Consider the following 19,843-nt stretch of genomic DNA (forward strand, 5'->3'; position numbering starts at 1 on the left):
TCATTAGGTACACAAACAGTGTAATTACAAATTACTTTATTCAAATATCTAGGTTAAATTCAAGATAACAGTGGCTTTTCTGTATGGAAAAAAAACAGCATTTTTGGTGGACCTTTATGCTGTCAGACGATGCAACATAAAACTGGTGGAGACTTTAGTAAATGTAGCTAGTATTTCTAAGACCATAAAATGCAGACCCATTTTAAGATGGAATATGTTTTTGGATGGTGATTACAGCAGTAAAGGAGAAGCAGTACCAAACATTCAAAATGCAGCGGACATGTTTTCAGCAGATACAGTTTCTGTTAAACCAGTTCTTATTAATAATAGGAAAATGTGCTTCCATCCCTAATTTTGCATGAGAGAGACAACAATAAAGTTGGATTTCTAGGAGGGCCTTCATAAGTGGGGATGTGATTTCTACTATGAAACCAAAATGGACATATACATGTGCTATTTGCTCATGGTGCATGTTTGTAGATACAGGTACCCCAGCTTATGCAAAGTCACATTAGCAGAACACTTGGAGCTTAGGAAACACTACATATTACATTTATAATTATCTTGGCCCACTTTATGTAGCTAGACGTTTCATCTATTGACAGATTTCATTTGGGAAAAACGACTAGAGGACTGTCATACTAACATGTACATTATCTATACAAAATATTACAGTAGCATGCTACATAAAAACTCAGTGCAGTGTCCTGGTTTCAGAAAGTTTTGTAATTAGCCACACTGATATTTATCCTACAGGCAGGGACTTCAAAAACTCAGAGGTCAAAAAATCTGACTGGCAAACATACCTTCAAGCTAATCACTCACCAGCAGTGAATACACACATTCATAGTAACGATGTACTAAAGATTAAATCCTTGACTTGCATTCATGATTTGACATCAGATTTCCTAAAATAGTTATGTATTTTATGGACTTGGAAATACTAGGATTCCTATCAGCATTTTGAATGGTGAAAACGCCAAATTTAATTTGATCGAACTGAAATATTCGAAATTTCAGAAGAGCGAACTGACAGAACATCGATTTCTTTCCCAGGGAAAGACATTGGTGGGCTGCCACCGGAGTTTGCTATTTCCTCTACTGTGGTGCGGTATTGGAGTTGGTATATTTAAGTAGGGGGTGTGGGGGGCACAGCCCCCACTTCTGTCAGTGTTTAAAGTATTGAAAAAATTTTTTTTTGCACGGAACACAGATTTCTTTCCCTGGGAAAGAAAATGATGTTCCTTCAGTTCGCTCTTTTGAGATTTCGAACATTTCAGTTCAATTAAATTGCATTTGGCATTTTCAGCATTCAATATGCTGATATAGACCCAAATACTAGCTACATTTGCTAAAGTCTCCTCCAAAAATGTTTTTTTTTCATACAGAAAAGCCACTCTTCTCTTTCTTTAGTCATATCCAATATGAGACATTGCACATAAGCACACCACACATTCAAATATCACCCCAAAAAAGTATTACACTGGTCTGCGGTAGCATTAGTCACTTCCTTATCTCAGCATTCATGTCTTCATGTGACATGCAAAAAGACTAAACCTCAAAAGACAGAAACGTATATACAAGCCTTGCATATACCTGCTCTCTTTTTTCTCCATATAAGCCTGATGGCAGTCATACGTCCTAGATCCCCTGGCAATGGTATGAATGCTACAGTGTAGGTCTGCACTATACTGCATTTATATTCTGACAGCACACCAAGAGTGATGATTGGAGTGTTGTGCTCAAGAGGGTGCAAAATTTTTGATTTTATGGACTGTTATAGGTTTCCTTTCTACTGTTCTAGTTTCAGTAATCTAAAGAAGCTTCAGTTCAGGAGTGAAACCGTTTATTTTATTCTTACTTTTCCAGCAGCATTACTAAAATGTGTAAAATTTAACACCAGCTCATGCCAGCCACAAATACTAAATGAATTGCTCATTTAATTAACTTTGTCCCTGTAAAAACATGCACACTTTTTTTTATTCACTCCACTTTAATTTTGACTCGCGCTTAATCATACAGATAGAGAACAATGGATGCCTCGTAAAAGAGGGCAACCTTGATTTACTCTTTATGTCGACTAACACAAACACACTGTTCCCATGAACATGCAAAAATAATGCATTTTCAATAGCTGGAAATCTTCTGTATATAAAAAAAAAAAAAAAAAGATTTTTAAAAATGGAAACTATTTTGTTTACTTTTATATTAACATTGTGAATTATAAACAGAGATGGAGGTGAATAACAGCCTAACAAATCCAGGATTCATTCTAATTAGGGACTTGGCCTTCCCTCCAATCAGCTGGCTGAACTATTTATCAAGAATCACAGCCTTACCGCCAAATCATACAGACTGCTCTCCACCACACCCCCTTGTTTAAGGATTACTTAAAGTGAATTGTAACTGTTTTTCATTAAGAAACATTGTATCTGATGAAGTCTGATAGACGAAAGCTCTCATTACCTTGAATAAAGTGGACAAATAAAAGCTCAAAAGGACTGATCTGCGTTTTAATTACTTCATTTTGAGAACGACTACATTCCACTTTGGTTAGCTGTCTGTCTGCAAAATAACCTACATGAATCCAACAGTGAATTACTGCAAACAAAAGGTCTTTTCCTTTTCAAGACAAACCCCCGGATTCACTCATTTTCCGTGCAGGACTAGCTTAGTCCTGCACGGAAGTGCCCGTTTAGGAGCAGGACAGCAGCGCGCCATGCACATTAATGAAGGCGCACTGCCTGAGCTCCAAGGCTTACACGGAGCGTGTACAAGTGCAGGGGGGGTGTCTGAGAGCAGAGGTCTCAGAATAAACACGCCCCTGCAATGTAGAAAAGAAAGTGTTAAGAGATGAGCGAGATTGCTCATAGGTGTCCGCATATCCCCACCAACAGTTCCCTGTGTGTACAACAGCAACAGTACTGAAAAAGTAACCCTTTTTTTTTTTTTTAAAACACCGATTAAAGCTAACTGCAGGTGCGCGGGTGTGCCCATCACTTAGCTACGGTTAAAGCAGCTTAAAAGAGACTGAAGAGGATAACAAGGAAGATATATGCAAATGAAGCAGCACAGTAATACTGTAGTGGGCAGAGCATACATCTAACGAGCAGGCATTCCCGGTTTGAATCCCACTGCATCACATTCTATTTTCCATGTGAAATCTGTATATGAACATTTTTTTTGCTGTATAACCTACTAAATAACATTTAAATATAAACTGGAGTACTGCATTAAATGCACATGTGAAGTGTCAGTGTCATAATGAATAAGGCACTAGTAAGCAGGTTTAAGCACAAATAAGCAATAGTAAGCATACATAAGCACTAGTAAGCGTGCTTAAGTGGGGGTAAGCATTACCTACCCAGATTACATTGCCTACCCAGATTAAGCAAAGTAGACGCTAACTGAGTGTAAGAAACTGTAACCGGAGGTTAGCATTGCTTAGCTCCGTACAAACTCACACACACCCGCTTACAATTGCTTTAAAGTGCCTTAATCACTTTGTACCCAATGGCCAGTGTTCTGCCCAGCAACAAAATAAACATCTTCTGCAAGGCTCGAACTCAGGACCTAGTACACTACAGTCACAGTAGTTAACCACTAAGCCATCATAGCAATACATATGACTAAGTGAGGTTTCAGCAAACAAATCCTCACCATAGGAAAATCAAACCGAACATGTGAACTGAATCTATGTACAGTGTGAGGTTTTATAACCTGCTACATAACATAAATATGTGAAATGGAGTACTGCAGTAAGTCCAGATGTGAGGCGGTATTGTAATAAAGTGTTGAAGTCCCCAGGACCCTTTACAGTGTACGTACAGATGAATCCCAGATACCAGACACAGATATAACATGTAACAAATTATAAATCAATGTCAGGAGGACAATATAATGCTAATTACATATTAAGCAACGCTAAGCATTGCATGGGTCGGCTTACGTGATGTAAGCAATGTGTAGGCCGGCTAATTCAATCTGCCCAGTGGTATGCCCCTTTAAGCAATGACAACATTAGGTAAGCAGGTTTGCCCATAGCTTAGCCTTTTCAAAACCGTCCAATCACGGGAAAGTCCAGGAAATCGAGTGTATTTAACCCCCACAGGCGCTAATAATCCTCATAACTGGTTGCAGCTCCCTACTGTAGGCAGAATGGCTGGAGTAGGTGAAGGCACTCGATTCAGAGCGCAGCACTGGGGCATTAATGAGTCGAAATACATGGTGTTGCTCCTGATCAAACACCATGAGCAGAGACTCCTGCAGGGCCATTACCAGGGCTCTCAGTGTAAAGCAGAGGCCTGGGACAGTCTCGCCCGCAACCTCACTAGTGCCACAGGTATCCCCCAGACTGGTGAGCAGGTCAGGCATCACCATGCTAACCTGAAGTGGAGTAGGGGGGATCTACTGGAACAGTGGATCCAGGAGTGCAGGCAGATGGATGATGCCCCAGTACTGAGCAAGTACCCATTCCACTAAGTATATAATAATTGCCTAGTTTGTGTATATTAAATCGATAGGTATGGCTAAATGTCACTGTATTTCTCTGACAGCTGCAGATGAGCGGGCTGTGAACCAGCAAGCCCATGCCGCTAGGCTGCAAAGGCTGCGTCGCGAGGCAGGTTAGTAATAATCTTGCATGAACTGTCATATCCTGTGAATAAAGGTATAACCCCTGGAGTGCTTGTGTATACTCTGATTTAATATGTTGTAGTGTTGCATGTTATAAATAGTGCTGTAGTATTAAACAGTGTCACCTACACTGTGGTACGCAGATAAAATGTATAGGACGTTCTGTATAACAAGAGGTTAGTAATATTGCACAACTAAGAGAGACTTCGAGAGAAAACATTTGAAAGCTTTACACCAATTCCCTCATAGCACACATTAATGTTAACTGTGATAAGTGTAATAGTTTTACCACACACAGCAGGGATTGAATCCCGGGAGTGTAAGTAAGTTGCATGCATAATCATACGCCACAGCTGTACAGAATTTGTGAGAATGTTCAGATAGAAAGCTGTATGCATAATTAGACCCAACAACTATACACAGTTTGCTAGAATGCTCAGATAGTAAGCTGTAAGCATAATCATAACCATCAACTGTACAGACTGTGTCAGAATGTTCAGATAGTTAGCTGCATGCATATTCATACCCCTCAACTGTTCTGATCTGCCCAACATGTGCAGATAAATGGCCCAAATCTGCTGCCTGGTACCCTGTTCCCCCGAGAAATCAGTGTGATGATCCAAGAAATGTAGGCAGCCTGTGATGACATATAACCGATAGTCAAACCTGCACATAGTCAGAGAATGTATATGAAAACAAACCTGTCATTGCAGCATCACACCCAGGGTGTATAAGAGCAATTCTCATAATATGTCGCAATAACACCTGCATCCTGTCAAGCCAGAGTATGTGCAATAACGGATTGAGGGGTATGTGTATAACATCAACATGGAATCTGGGAGTATGTGCAGAAATTGTCAGGTAGTGTTAACAAAGATCTTCTCAACAGCTATAACAGGTAAAAGGTGTAGACTATATGTTAGACGTAGTCCAAGTATATACTAATCTACAAATATACCATTGTACAAAGTAAGGCCAATGGGTAGTGTAATACATGTAAGGGACAGATCACTGCAGTGACTAAGAAAGTTGTGAAAACTACAAGAGATATATCAGTTGTTAATTGGAGTTTCTCTCTTGCCCCCATCATATGTGAAACAGTAACCCAATTATACACCTCAATGGGTATGTTTACTCCCCAAACTTATGTTGGGACATATGTCCTATTGGTTCATAAATGTCCACATTTGTTTCTATGCATGTGCCATGTTAAAATACACCCATATTGGTGGCCTGCTGCCATCAATAAAACCTGCATGCTGTTGTAATGGCCACTGCTGTTCCATATATGCATGTGTTCTGCTCGCTATGCAACTGGTTTAAATTTGGTGTCTTGGGTTAAAGGGTATACCTATGCATGCTGTTATAACAAATCCTGAATGCTGTTGACTATTACTAACCCATATCTGTCTGTAAACTGCAACACCATAACTCGTATGGAAAGGCCGGTCCCAGCGGACCCACCTGTCCCATCTCAGCTGGCCATGGCACCGGTCACCAGCTCGTCTGAGGCCCAGCCTGGGACCTCCTCCTCCGTAGGCCCTGCACGACCTTCGGGTGGAACCACCGCAGGGGATGGGGCTCACCCCCCCATGAGCAGGAGTGGAGAAGAACCAGTCACCCTTGGTCCGGGCCGTGGTGCGTATGGAGATCAATAGGGCATTTTGAGGCCAGCTTGAGGGCAGAGTGGTGCAATTAGAGGGTGAGAGCCTGCCCTCCTACCCAGCCCCCAGCATGGCCACCTTTGGGGCCGTGAAGGTGCAGTGGTGACTGCCCATGGGTAGGGACCTCAGTCCCACTGTTTCCATTTGGGGGCTAATGGGCTTGCGACTTCCAAACAACCCTCCCCGTCCAAGGTGTTCACCCTCCACACGTGTCATATACAGGCCCTATATGCATCTTGTTTGTTTGTCTTGTCTGTTAACCTACCTCCCAAAACATACCTACTACCCCTCCCCAACATCCCACTCTCACCTGAAAAAAAAAAAAGGGCAATCTGTTCCCACAAAAAAATCTCGCCCCATACACAGCTGTCCATTTCACACGTGTCCACTGGACACATGTAATCTGTTCTAATTGGCATCACAACAAATTTATGTTGTCCTCACCCTTCTCCCAGGAGTTTGAGTATCCAAATTTACCTCCTAATTCAGTGTATATGCACACAGCTGTTGCTGTAGAAGAAATGGGCAGCTATGAACCTTCCCCTACACCCATCCTGCATATCCCTAGCTATTTTCCATATTGTCTTTCCCTCTTTGTGCCCCTTTTTCACCACTTTCCTATCAACCCTTTTTACTTTTCTTTTAAAGAAATAAGTGCAGGGGTAAGCGGCAGTAAGCACTTTTAAGCAGCAGTAAACGGGTTTAAGCCTGTTTGCGCAGGGGTAAGCACTGCCTACACAGGTTAAGCAACTTAGAAGCTACCTGAGTGTAAGACACTAACCGGCAGTTAGCAGTGCTTAGCTCTGCACAAACCCACTTACAACTGCTTTAAAGTGCCTTAATCACTCTGTATCCAACGGCCAGTGTTCTGCCCAGCAACAAAATAAACAGACTCTGCAAGGCTCAAACCCAGTACACTGCACATCATATACAAAGTGATTTACCACTAAGCCATGTCAAATACAAATAAATCTGATGTTTTCAGAAACATATCATCCAGTCCAGTCATGCAACAGTACAGAGAATGTATACCAACATCTAGATGTATGTCTGTGTAAATATATTAATATCTAAACAGATATATATATATCAATATATATGAACATATATACATGCAAATGCCTACATCGACACATATATGTGTCTACATATACACAGCAAGTTATATATGTGTACGCAGATAAACATCTATGTAGGTATATACATAGTTTATATATATATATATATATATATATATATATATATATATATATATATATATATATATAAAAAACTCTTAGCAGGTATATATATCTATATAGGTATATATGGCCATAAAATAGATAGCAATAGCAGATTAACAAACACACATGTCCACATGCACGGTTAATGGGGTTGAGAGGCGCCACACACTATAAGCCTTGTACGAATAGGCATCCCCCCCCCCACAGCCAAACACGTCCGTCCTGCAATACACTACCAAGTGCTGCAGATCCCATAACCAGGATCTGACACGAAATGGACACAAGATGTTACCAGTACTACATCCCACCTGTACCCTCCCCCCACAGCCAAACACGTCCGTCCTGCAATACACTACCAAGTGCTGCAGATCCCATAATCAGGATCTGACACGAAATGGACACAAGATGTTACCAGTACTACATCCCACCTGTATGATGTCAGGCTGGTATTGGTAACATATCATGCAGTACAGTCTGCCTCCCATAGGAAATGTAATATGTGGAAGCCATCAACATCCCCAGGATACAGATATGCAGATACAGATATATACACACACACACATATATATATATATATATATATATATATATATATACACGTTGACTACACATACACATGCAGATATATGTACAGTAAGATACATATGTAGAAGGTGCACACAATATGGAACTGCCACTATGCCTACAGTTAACACCTGAACAAATGGTCACTGTATGGGCCACCCATACAAATGACAATCGTTGCCTGCAACATATACCCACAGAGAGGTCATAGAAAAAAAACACCACACACAGGTTTACAAAAATGGAAAACCTTTAATCGTGTACTATTACAATTCTATATGCAATGTCATATAGCTGTTCAGACACTTACAACCATATAAACAGAGTAATGTTACACTAATACAGTAGTCTGGAAAGGTTCACAGCTGTTGCTGTCCAAGCCAAGCCCTTCAAATTGTACAATAGTGAAGACAAACTGGGCCACAGGATACCAAACAATCAACAGTATGTAATGCAGGTGTACAGTTCAGCAGCCTCTATCTACACTCTGTACAAACTCAGTAGGTGGTAAAGACGTCATGTGACCACATGGGTTGTAACTGTTACATAACAAGGCATAACTGACACTATCACGAGCACAGCGACACACACAACAGTCTGTATGGCAGGAGGCAGTAGGCTTGCATTAACCCAATTCATGTAAGTAATGTAAATATAGGTGAAGTATATGGTACTGTACATCCAGATACCTTAAGGCAGCTCACCCCTGATACCCCCACATTTTGTAGCAGCCTAGGTCATTTATGGTGCTCCCCCCCAGACTCAATAATACAGGGCCATATACACTGGCCTCTGGAGTGCATAAGGGCACACATGTATTGTGTAGGTGATGCCCACACATATATGGCCTCAGCCCCATCGTATGTGTGGGGGATATAACAGCAGTGGACTGATGGCAGCAATGGCAGTGTGATATACTCACAGCCCACTACAGAACAACCACCGACAGCATGACATATGTGCAAAGCTTAGTATGTAGGTGGAGGAAAGAGGCTGGTACACAGGCACATATGTGGAACACTGTTGCCATACACTAAGCAAGGTGCTGGTGTTAGAAACAGAAATGGATGTAGCCATGTACCGATAGCACTCAACACACACTGCCAGTGTAATATCCGACACAAGACCTGTGTACCCTGTAACACCAGTACTATACAAAGCATAACACAACTCTACTCACAGTCTGTCTGTAGTTCCCAATCCTCCTACAAACGTGGCTACCCTGAGTGTGCAGGGTCTCCTGTGAGAGGTATTGCTACCTCCTGTCGGTAACACTGATGCCCACACACAGGAAATGTAAAGGGACCACGCCCACATGATGTAGGGATTTATAGTGGGTGGTTGCCATGACAGTGGTAACTGGAAATACTACACGTGTGTAATCATATATATATGGCGATCTATATGTCCTGGACATGGAGTGTAGCCCTACCCCAGCCCCTACAGTCCCAAAGTCATAGTACAAGGGGATGTCAGGTATGTATAGCAGGTGTATTAGCAGACGATTGCTAATGTCACTGGGATCGTCTTCACAGACATGGTGTGTGTGGGAGGTCACATCTGCTTATAACAAGTGTGCCACTGGCTACTGACAGACATCCTTAGGACATCATTGTAAAGTACCACTGCTAGCACGTAATGCCCCTGTGGACTGCAGCAGAGATGCTGGCCAATATATGTGGAAATTCTGACACACTGTACAGTTTAGAGGTATACATATAAGCCCTTAGTGCAAAACATGTGTACCATGCCTGACAATATGGATGTAGACAGCCATGTAGATGGGTATAACACATAATGACTGGTATACATTTGCCACCATAGGTTATGCATTCACACCCCCCTGTCTGGCCTGACACATAATGACCGCTGGTACAGGTGTGCCATGGACACATACTACACACTAGATATTGACATACATCTGTACAGCATCCCACTGCTCTGTCTGACATACATGACTGTTAAGGGAGGCCCAGCAGCAGTACATCTGGCAAGTATCTGCACATGACATCTCACTGGGTAAGTACACTAAGCTGCTAGGCATGTAACATTGCACTGTGCAGGCTGCAGGCAGACTGGCTCAACACTGGCCTACATCTCCTATGGGGGAATGCACATGTACGTGCATATATAGCAGGCTGTACAGGCATGTCATAGCACATGGTAAGATACACCTGTGTGAAAGTGCATAACCACAATCAATGTGAACACAGCCACATACGGTAAGATAGCATAATATTACAGTATATGGATTATCTGTTCTATACAATCCTCATATGTGCCACTCATAGACTGACCCTACATATACTAGGCTGCTACACAGTTTGGTCCGATGGCTGTCTGTGGTATGGGACATGTGTGTGTATGGCCCTACAAACATGTATGCCAATACAGTACCATACAGTGGAGCAGCATTTAACAGATAGGAGGGGGCTAAAAGTACATATTAACAATACACACACTGTCGACATTCACCATAAGTATACAGACCTTAGTACTGTCCAAACATCCACAGAATGTCCAAACATCCACAGAATGTCCAAGTTATGTCATGTAATATAACCCCTACTGTACACAACATGTGTAGCAGTCGGATATATCACTGTCTTGTTATCAGATATGATGACACTAATTATGGGGTACAGCACATATGCACCACTTCATGCACGACATATGTACAAAGGTTGACAGAGGTGTGGCTGGAAGCACATACACAGGGCCAATATTGACATGTTGCTGTGATAACCTCATACATTTACTGTTGTAACAGGATTTGTTGCAACATATGTCCTATGAGGAATAGGACGTCAGTAACTATCACGGCTTTCACCATCTACAGACTGCAATCCTCACACTACCTTCTGCAGTCCACAGATAGATGCTCCGTGGATAACACATGAAACCAAAGGCACAACACTGCCCAGTCTGCAGATGACCCTGCAGATGGGGAGTCCTCCAACATGGAACTGACATGGCAGGTACTGAGACATGTACGACAGCCATATCAAGGCAAACACTGTTAAACCAACATTACTCCAAATGCAGTATAGCAGCACTTACGGTCTGTAGTCAAGTCAGGCACATCCCCCTCCTGTTTGTTGCCCTCTTTCCACAGTGTATGTTGTTAGAGGTAAATTCCCCAATCCATCTGAGATGCTGTTTGCCAAACGACAGATCTAGTTCCTGCTCAGAGTGAATGAAAAGGGCCAACACCACCATGATGTTCCTAGATATTGGAGTGTGTTTCCATGCAACTGGCTATGGGAATGTTACCACAGCTGTTTCACATGCAATCAGGTAGTGAAGGGCTGCAATTCGTGCAGAGGCCATCAGCTGATCATGAACAGCACTTAAAATACACATGCTGCTGCCTAAGCAAAGCAGGTGTAGGTCTCCACATCCACCAGAGGCAGAGACAAAGACATGTCTTGGAGGGGTGGGAGATAACACACCTACCAGCACAGGGTATCAAACCCCTGACAACTATGTAGTGCTATCACAGTTCAATGCAGTTAATGGATGCGCCACATGGGTTACCTGTTGTGGAGCACTCAGAACATACATGTGATGGTGAGTGACATCTGCAACAGGGATACGGTAAGTGATGTACACATGCCTGCCTGCATGAACAGGTGCCAGCGTCAACATAGCCACACTCTCACAGGGACACACACACACTGACACACTTGGCAGGGCCAGGAGTACAACTCATCAGTAGTGGGATTACCACAACACATCACTGTGCAGGTATCACATGCGCCACACGGGTCATACAGAGGTTGTATGGGCAAAGGTATGAGGAGGGGTCTAACATCAGACAGCATGCTTCAGTATGCCCATGGGGGTTGTACTAAGTGTGGATGTGAGCATACGCACCATACAACACACACAAACACACAGGGTGCCAGTACTGACGTGCATGGGTGCATGTCTGCACAGGTTTGTGGTGGTCGACTGTGCCAGCAGGCTATACAAGGGTAGGCGATGGGTATACCTTGGCATCAGGCCACATGACAATGGTCTGTATTGTGGCTCTGGGCTGTAGTTTCTGCATTTGCCCACATAGATAGGTACTGTAGCACCCATCCAGTCACCTGGGTGACTATTGTGTGTGGCCAATGCTGTGCATCACTTGCCAAAAAATGTATTCCTTATTCTATGACATAGACGGTGTCTGGGATGTACACACCTCCCACATGCATGTACAGTGACATGTGGAACTGCATCTGGGGTGTCTGATCTATGTTGTGAACACAGATTATCATCAGATGTGCCAGTCTTGCCCACCTGTGGCGGGAACCGGTAATAGGCAGCAGGTTTACCCTGCACCTACATTGACAGCATGCTAACAAATTTCCCTGGTCTCAGTGGCATCTGTCCATACAGGGCATGTTGTCAGGCATGGTATGTCCGTTGTGGGTTACATGTGATGGCACCACAGGTGGTGCAGGTGTCCATTGGGGAATATGGGGGAGGTGCACTGTCTGCATGTACGTACATATTGGACAGATGGACAGGGTAACATGCCCTCTGTAGCCCACTACTATCGCTCCATAGTTACTATCAGTGGCCAATATGCAGTGTACTACCCACATATTGCCTGTTGCCTAGGCATGTGTGCGTGTATGACACATGGGTTTAGATGGTGCTCTGGGTAATACTGGGGTTGCTAACTGTGGCTGCCTGGCCTTGATGTCACATGTATGGGTATGGCTTTGCACCCCAGCCTCTCAGCTATTTCACCTGTGTTATCACTATACAGTGGACATTGTGATATATAGTATGGCCACCATATAAGAAATATGCAAAACCCGCTCCACATTGGCCACAGGTGTCACACACTCACAACCACCTCTTCAGAGGATACGAGTTACAAACACACACACACACACACACACACACACAAGCAGACCTGTCATGTCTAGGAGTAGAACCCCTACCTAACTAGTTTACTACACTACAGCACTATGCAATTATAGTATGCGCCATGGACATTACTGGAGTGCTCCTTCCCCAAAGGTGTATTTCACAATGAATAACAACAGCAGGATTGCCAAAGTAGGGCATCTGAAATGCAATGCGAGTGGCTAGCCTAAAAAGCATTGCTCCCTAGACAGACAGTGACACACACACAAAACATCCACAACTGACATGTGTGGGTATAGAACCCCTAGCAGAGGTCTATATCACACTACAGCATGGAGCTGTTATAGGACGCACCACAAGGATTACTAGAGAACTCCTTCCCCAAAAGGTGCATTTCACATTGAATGACATTAGCAGGATTGCCAAAGTAGACCATTTGAAATGTACTGAGTGTGACTAGCCTATAATGCATTGCTCCGTACACAGACATTGAAACGCACACAAAACATCCTGAACTGCCATGGGCGGGGATGGAACCCTACCACGGTTCTAAATCACACTACAGCAGTACGCAGTTACAGGACACACTACAGAGATTACTGGGCTACAACCTTCCCAGAGGTGTATTTCTAGGTGGGTGACATCAGCAGCCTTGCCAAAATTGAGTATATGAATTGTAATGAGTGTGAGTACCCTAAAAAGCATTGCTCTCTACACAGGCAGGGTCCGACAGACACACACACACACACACACACACACACACACACACACACACACACACACACACACACACACACACACACACACACACACACGCTATGTCTGGGATTAGAACACCTACCTATTTTATCACACTACAGCAGTACGCCGTTACAGGACACGCTACAAGATCACTGGGCTACAACCTTCCCAGAGGTGTATTTCTAGGTGGGTGACATCAGCAGCCTTGCCAAAGTTGAGTATACAAATTGTAAGGGGTGAGAGTACCCTAAAAAGCATTTCTCTTGCTCTCTACACAGTCATACAGACACGCACACAAACACACACACAGAGTTGCCAAGTCTGGGGTTAGAACTCCTACCTAAACAGTTTATCACACTACAGCAGTATGCAGTTATGGGATGCGCCACGGAGATTACTGGGCTACAGCTCTCCCAAAGGTGTATTTCACATTGGATGACCTCAGGAGGCTTGTCACAGTAGGGCAATGGGGAGGGTGGTGTGTGCATGAGCCATAGCCCATTCACCTAGGGGTTGACACGCCACATGCGGCCACACACGGGGTCATATGTCACAGGTACGTGTATACAGCTACTAGACGACTACTTCCTTGTACAGTCATGTTGCACAGCTGGCACGTGTACCACATAGCCTGTAATGCTGACAGGTACTGGGGGCTAGTATCTGCAGTGAGTGACATCTGCACCTCATGTGTTTGGGGCCCTTTGGCTGTGTGCTGGGTGGGACCAGCCTGGATGGCTAGTTGTCACGGTCACACTCTTCCACACATCTATGTCCGTCTACCTTTGACTTATTAAAGTGTGTTGTCCTTACATATACGTCTGTATTCCTATCCACTGTGTGTGCAAGGCATGAGTGTTGCATACTGATAAGTGTCTGCACTAACAACTGCAACTTCCAGATATGTCTGGTCTACTGGTGATTGCAGACATGGCCTTCATGTGTTTAAGTGTGTGAGCATGCCCAGTATGACCTTTCAGTATGTTGTTGACTGACATTGCCTTCATTTCTCCAAGTGTGTGAGCATACCCAGTATGGCCGTCTGTGTTGCATGTGTGGATCAAGTCCAGGGAGTTTGTACTGCAGCGCTGACCTTTGTTTGCTATATTTCTGCATAGCTGGGGGGGGAACACCTATTTCTATGTAGGATGGGGGGAGGGCACACCGGACTATTTCTGCATTTCTACACAGGATTAGGGGGCACACCTGACTGTTACTATATGTCTATGTAGAATGGGGGGCACACCTGACACATACACATTTGCTAGGACTGTACTTGTATGTCGGGTACTCCATTTCAGGTCTGCAGTCTTACCTATCATACTGGCTAGAGGCATACCAGTGTACTACAGTTCTTAGCTTTTAATTACCTACATATTAGTTTCTGACTTCCTGGCCTGCTGTAGTCTGTCTGTGTAGGCCTGGGGGGGAGGTTACCCATAGGCCTTATTCAGAGGCCACAGTACAGCATTTGTTTGGGTTTGTCCACACGTGTCCTGCTGGCTGTGACTGTTGTTGTGTATGAGACCCCCCATGACTGGCATGTTTGAGTCACTTACCTTGTGGGTGTCCCAGTATTGAGGGTGGTGGTGCTGCAGGGCTGCCTATGTCGGATGCACATAGCACACTCCCTACACATGGTTAGGCACAGGTAGTGTAATGTTTGGCATCCCTTTTACTGTATGTGAAAGTCAGAGAGAGGTGTTATTCCCTGGGTCCCCCCCCCCCGTGTCAGTGTATGTGCTATGCATTGCCTCTTTGCCAAGGCATACTGGGCATGCCTCCTTCTGCCTACTGGGGCAGGCTCAGGTTGTTCCTCCTCAGAGTCACTCTGTGCCTGTGCAGGCCTTGGCAATAGTGGTTGGCTGTGTGGCACTGCCCCATGCTGTTCCTGCTGCAGCTGTTTCTGCAGGATCATATTGTGTAGCATGGCACATACAAGGACAATTTGGGTACATGTAGTTGGCGAGTACTGCAAGGCTCCACCAGATATGTCCAGGCACCGGAACCATGACTTGAGCATCCTAAACACACGCTCTATTATGATTCTTGTTTGTGCATGTACCTCATTATGGAGTTGTTGTTCGGGTGTGTCTGCATTTCTGATGGGTGTGATCAGTCACGGTTCCAGTGCATATCCAGCATCCCCCATTAGGTGACCGTGTGGGATGTCCCCATTGGCAAATCTCTGGTACAGCTGTGTCAGATGCCAGATGTGGGAATCGTGATAGCTTTCATGCAGCCAGCACACACATTCATTATTATGCCGCGGGCATCGCACACGACCTGGCAATTGGAGGGGAAGCACTTGGGGTTGATGTAGACCCTACCCCGTTCAGCGGGTGGTGCTTTAATGCGTATGTGTGTGCAGTCTATTGCACCCACTACCTCAGGGAATTCTGCTATTTGGTGGAAGAGACGCATATTGCTGGCCAACGTCTCACGGGTGTTGGGGAAATATACGTGCTCACCGACATGTGCTGATATGGCATCCATTTACTGTAGGAGGTCCCTGTCCACCCTATAGTGCTCCACTATCTCCAGCTCATGTAGCCCTTGGTAGGTTACCCTGGGTCTGTACACACTTCTCAGTCTCCTCACTGTAGGTTGCTCGGCAGCATTCACATCCTCACCACCCTCAGGCTCTTCCACAAGTTGTATACCACCTACTGCAGCCCCTAACATTTTGCTGTTGTGAGTGTGAAAAGTTCCCCGCTTGTTTACACCTGTGGTGTAGAGTGTGGGAAAAACCAGAGGGGTAGGTGTTTGCATAGTTTAAAGTAGTGTTCTGGGCTTGGCTGCTGCCTATGTAATTGGCTGGTTCTGATACATTTCACCTGGCAGGTAAGCTAGTACTCCTTGATTACCTTCCTACTACTGTTTTCCCTTTCTATTGCCCTTCTGTTTACCCCCGTGTGCCCGCCGCGCAAACAGAGTGCTAAAATGTGCTATTTCCTGGTTTAACTTCTTTCTTTCTTCCTGTAAAACCCGGTGCACAGTGTGCACACCTGCTTACACTTTGTAAAGTGTGCTAGGTAGGTTTAGACACACCCCCTAGCTTAGCTGTGCTAAGCTAACAGCAAACCCCAGCCACAGGGCTCCAATCTGCTTACAGTATTGCTTGACACACCCAATATTATGTAACTTACCTCCTAGTCTTGCACCCAGCTATTCATACTCTTACACTGTTGGGACCCGACTTGCATGCTGGGGAAAACTGGGATTCACTATCCTTCCCCTCATTTGCATAGGATTGCCTGCTAATGCATAGTTACATGTGTCACACTGAGCCTCCCCCCTTAGCACCACTACTCACTGGCCAAGATGTCTTCTGCCTGCCACTGACTTGCATAGCAGAATACTGATTTTAGTTAGAATGCTTATTTTAGGTTTGATCCCGTTTGCGCACCGCCGCCCTATCCTTAAACAGCCGAGATCAGCTAAAAAAAATAAAAGTTGATTTTTTTTATTTTTTTGTATGGTTTGCAATGCTAATGGCCTTATACTTGGCCATTGACATGCTTCCTCAATGATATGCAGCCTTTATTTGGAGCAGTCATAGCTCCGTTTTGGATTTTGCAGAAATGTACACTGCTACTAACAGAGTACATTTCTGCAGATAGCACTAGTCTTGCACGGACTGTTGCAAGCTTCCTGGATTGCAAAATCACCTCATTTGCATGGATTTCACCTGCAAATGGGGTGATTTGCATACCAGGGCTTAGTCTGTGCAAGATTAGTGCAGGCGCGCTCGTGCACATCCCTGGAGGCTGTTCCTGGATCACACGGCAGACATATTGTCTGCGTGGGCTCCTGCACCGATCTTGCCCTCCATGCAAGCTTTTGAGAATCTGGGGGAAAATGTTTACCTAGCATGCTACCTGTACCAGCAAATTGTGTGTGGAGGTTGGAGGCTATGGCAAGCATAATCTTGCTGAAGTTCAGGTTGTAGTTGAAAAAAAAATACATATTCCCTAAATTTGAAGAGGATTATATAGTTATCTAGATTTCTGGCAATTCATTTGTCAATGGATTCAAAATTACAGGCAATTCGATAGTAAATAATTCTGTGTTCCATAAAAAATCCATGTTCAGAAGCCATTTTGTCTTATATGATTTTTTTTTTTACTCCAGAAATCCTCTCTCAATCAGCAAGCCATCTAGAGCCACTCTTTGTGTCTTCCATCCAAGGGGTCCAGTTTACCTGAAGCTACATGCCAGTTCCAAATGAAAAAAAGCTGATCAGGATGGCAACTAACTGTTCCTGTAATGTGGAACCATAAAGGTCCACTCTTGCAACACAGTCATCTCCAGTGAGCTTGTTTATCTTTCTTATCCTAACTCTTGTTGCCACATACCAGTAAAGATAAGCAGGGTTCTCAGAACACTGGCAAACAACCATTGCTTACTTCCACGCATGCATGCTCCAATCCCATTTAACCCTCCTCAACATGTTGCTTGACAGCTGCTGGTCTCTGACCCTTCCTGCTGCCTTGCTGCAACTTCCAGCTACCAAAGGGTGTTAGTGCAGCGCAGGACCAAGATATACCCCCCCACCAGAATGTGCAAGAAGATAACTGCCATCCTCGGGCTATTAACTGAACACAAAAGTTATCTGTGATGTGGTCAGGGGTTTACTCCCTCTAAGTCACCAACTTGGCAAAATTCTCTTTTTGTCCCCAACATGTGACAATGTCCAATGCCATTGTACTGCACTGGTAACGAGCAAGCAACAGTTTAGGCAAGGAATTCACATATAAAACTGTACCATCAGGCATCACACTGAGATATCATATATCATGGTAAGTAGATATTTTCTCAATACCAAGTTGGGAGCAGGCAATGAGAATGGTAGCACCAACTAGTCTTCCTCACTTCACTTGACAAGGTATTTTTTACAAAAACATTTTAAATGAATATTCAGCATTATAAAGACTCCATTGTTACTAGTCTGATATCTCAATGAAGATGTTAAGCACAACTATATCATACGGTTACTACCTATCCTTCGTTTCACAGGACAGTCATTATTTGAGTAGGTGTGCACTGCGAAAAAAAAAAAACATGAAAAAAAAACAATTTTCTGGACGTTTAGGACAATAAATATTTTAAATGTTCTTCTGACGGTTTCAAAAATCTAGGATTCTGCATCTAAAATACCTTAATATGACACGTAACTATAAAAATAGTCAATGTTTACAACTAAATATTTATTTTAATAAGGTACAGTGCAAAATACCTTAAAATATTTAAGAGTAAAAATAAGTGTTCACTTGTAAAATTTGGTTATTTTAATGCTGAAGTGAAATGCACTTCTTTGCAATGATTGTGGATAAGTTTTTGCCCACAAAATCTCACATTTGTTATAATGCCCCACTTTTGGCATATGAAAAAGTTGCAACCATAGGTCAGCAAAGTACATGTACATATCTGTAACTATAGCACACTGATAACAGTGCCAATTACATGTCAGATTTGCTCAGCAAAAGAAAAACAACTGGTCCAGATGGTATACATGGCTACATCAAACCATAACCAGGGACTCAGAATACAACAAGCACAGAGGTCTCTTCATATGGCCAAAAGTCTTTTTTTCCACGCACCAGCTACCCACAATAAAAGTCTGTTTTGGAATCAAATTCACTTATGGTGACAGAGAAATATCACCAGTGCAACATAACCAATATAGGGAAGATTCAAATTCATAAATGAATACTAACCTCTCTTAAACTCACATAATCTTTCTTTAGAAATGTTTGTATAACCCATCAAAGCTAGCTGTTTTTGAATATCCTCTTCAGAAAATTCAAAGCCCTCCATCTCCTAAAAACAAAAAGAGAAAAGTGCATTATCAGAATAAAACATCAAAAATGGCTATTCTCAATGTATTTATCAATATAGCTATGTAACTAATATACTTAACCGACTGGGCCTGCACCCCCCCCCATCATTCTGTACAACTTTGTGCAAAATGCAAGTGCACAAAGTATTTGCTACTATAGCTGGCTCTTCTCGTTTAAAGGTTCAAAACTGATGTAAGAGGTAGAATTAGCTAAGCCACTGATATTTTTAATTTTAAGGAAGAAAACGGTCACAAAAAGTGCAGAAGTTCAGATTTCTTTTAGCATGCAGTAGTAGAGTAGGTATGAT

General features: G+C 43.4%; 1 protein-coding gene across 4 annotated transcripts in view; it reads right to left on the reverse strand.

Moving 5' to 3' along the window:
- The window catches only part of HYLS1 (HYLS1 centriolar and ciliogenesis associated), a 418,183-nt gene that overhangs the window by 362,783 nt on the left and 35,557 nt on the right, over positions 1–19,843 (reverse strand). For 3 of the 4 annotated variants that reach the window (XM_044060530.1, XM_044060529.1, XM_044060528.1), the window contains exon 2: positions 19,414–19,516. The exons of the other annotated variant lie outside the window; for it this stretch is intronic. In XM_044060530.1, the coding sequence (XP_043916465.1) occupies positions 19,414–19,513 (100 nt within the window). In that variant the 5' untranslated portion in view covers positions 19,514–19,516. The remainder of the gene's footprint in view (positions 1–19,413; positions 19,517–19,843) is intronic. 4 annotated transcript variants of the gene reach the window in all.

The sequence above is a fragment of the Protopterus annectens genome, chromosome 2.part0 (genome assembly GCF_019279795.1).
Source record: "Protopterus annectens isolate FY-2018-M chromosome 2.part0, PAN1.0, whole genome shotgun sequence".
Taxonomy (NCBI): Eukaryota; Metazoa; Chordata; order Ceratodontiformes; family Protopteridae; genus Protopterus; species Protopterus annectens.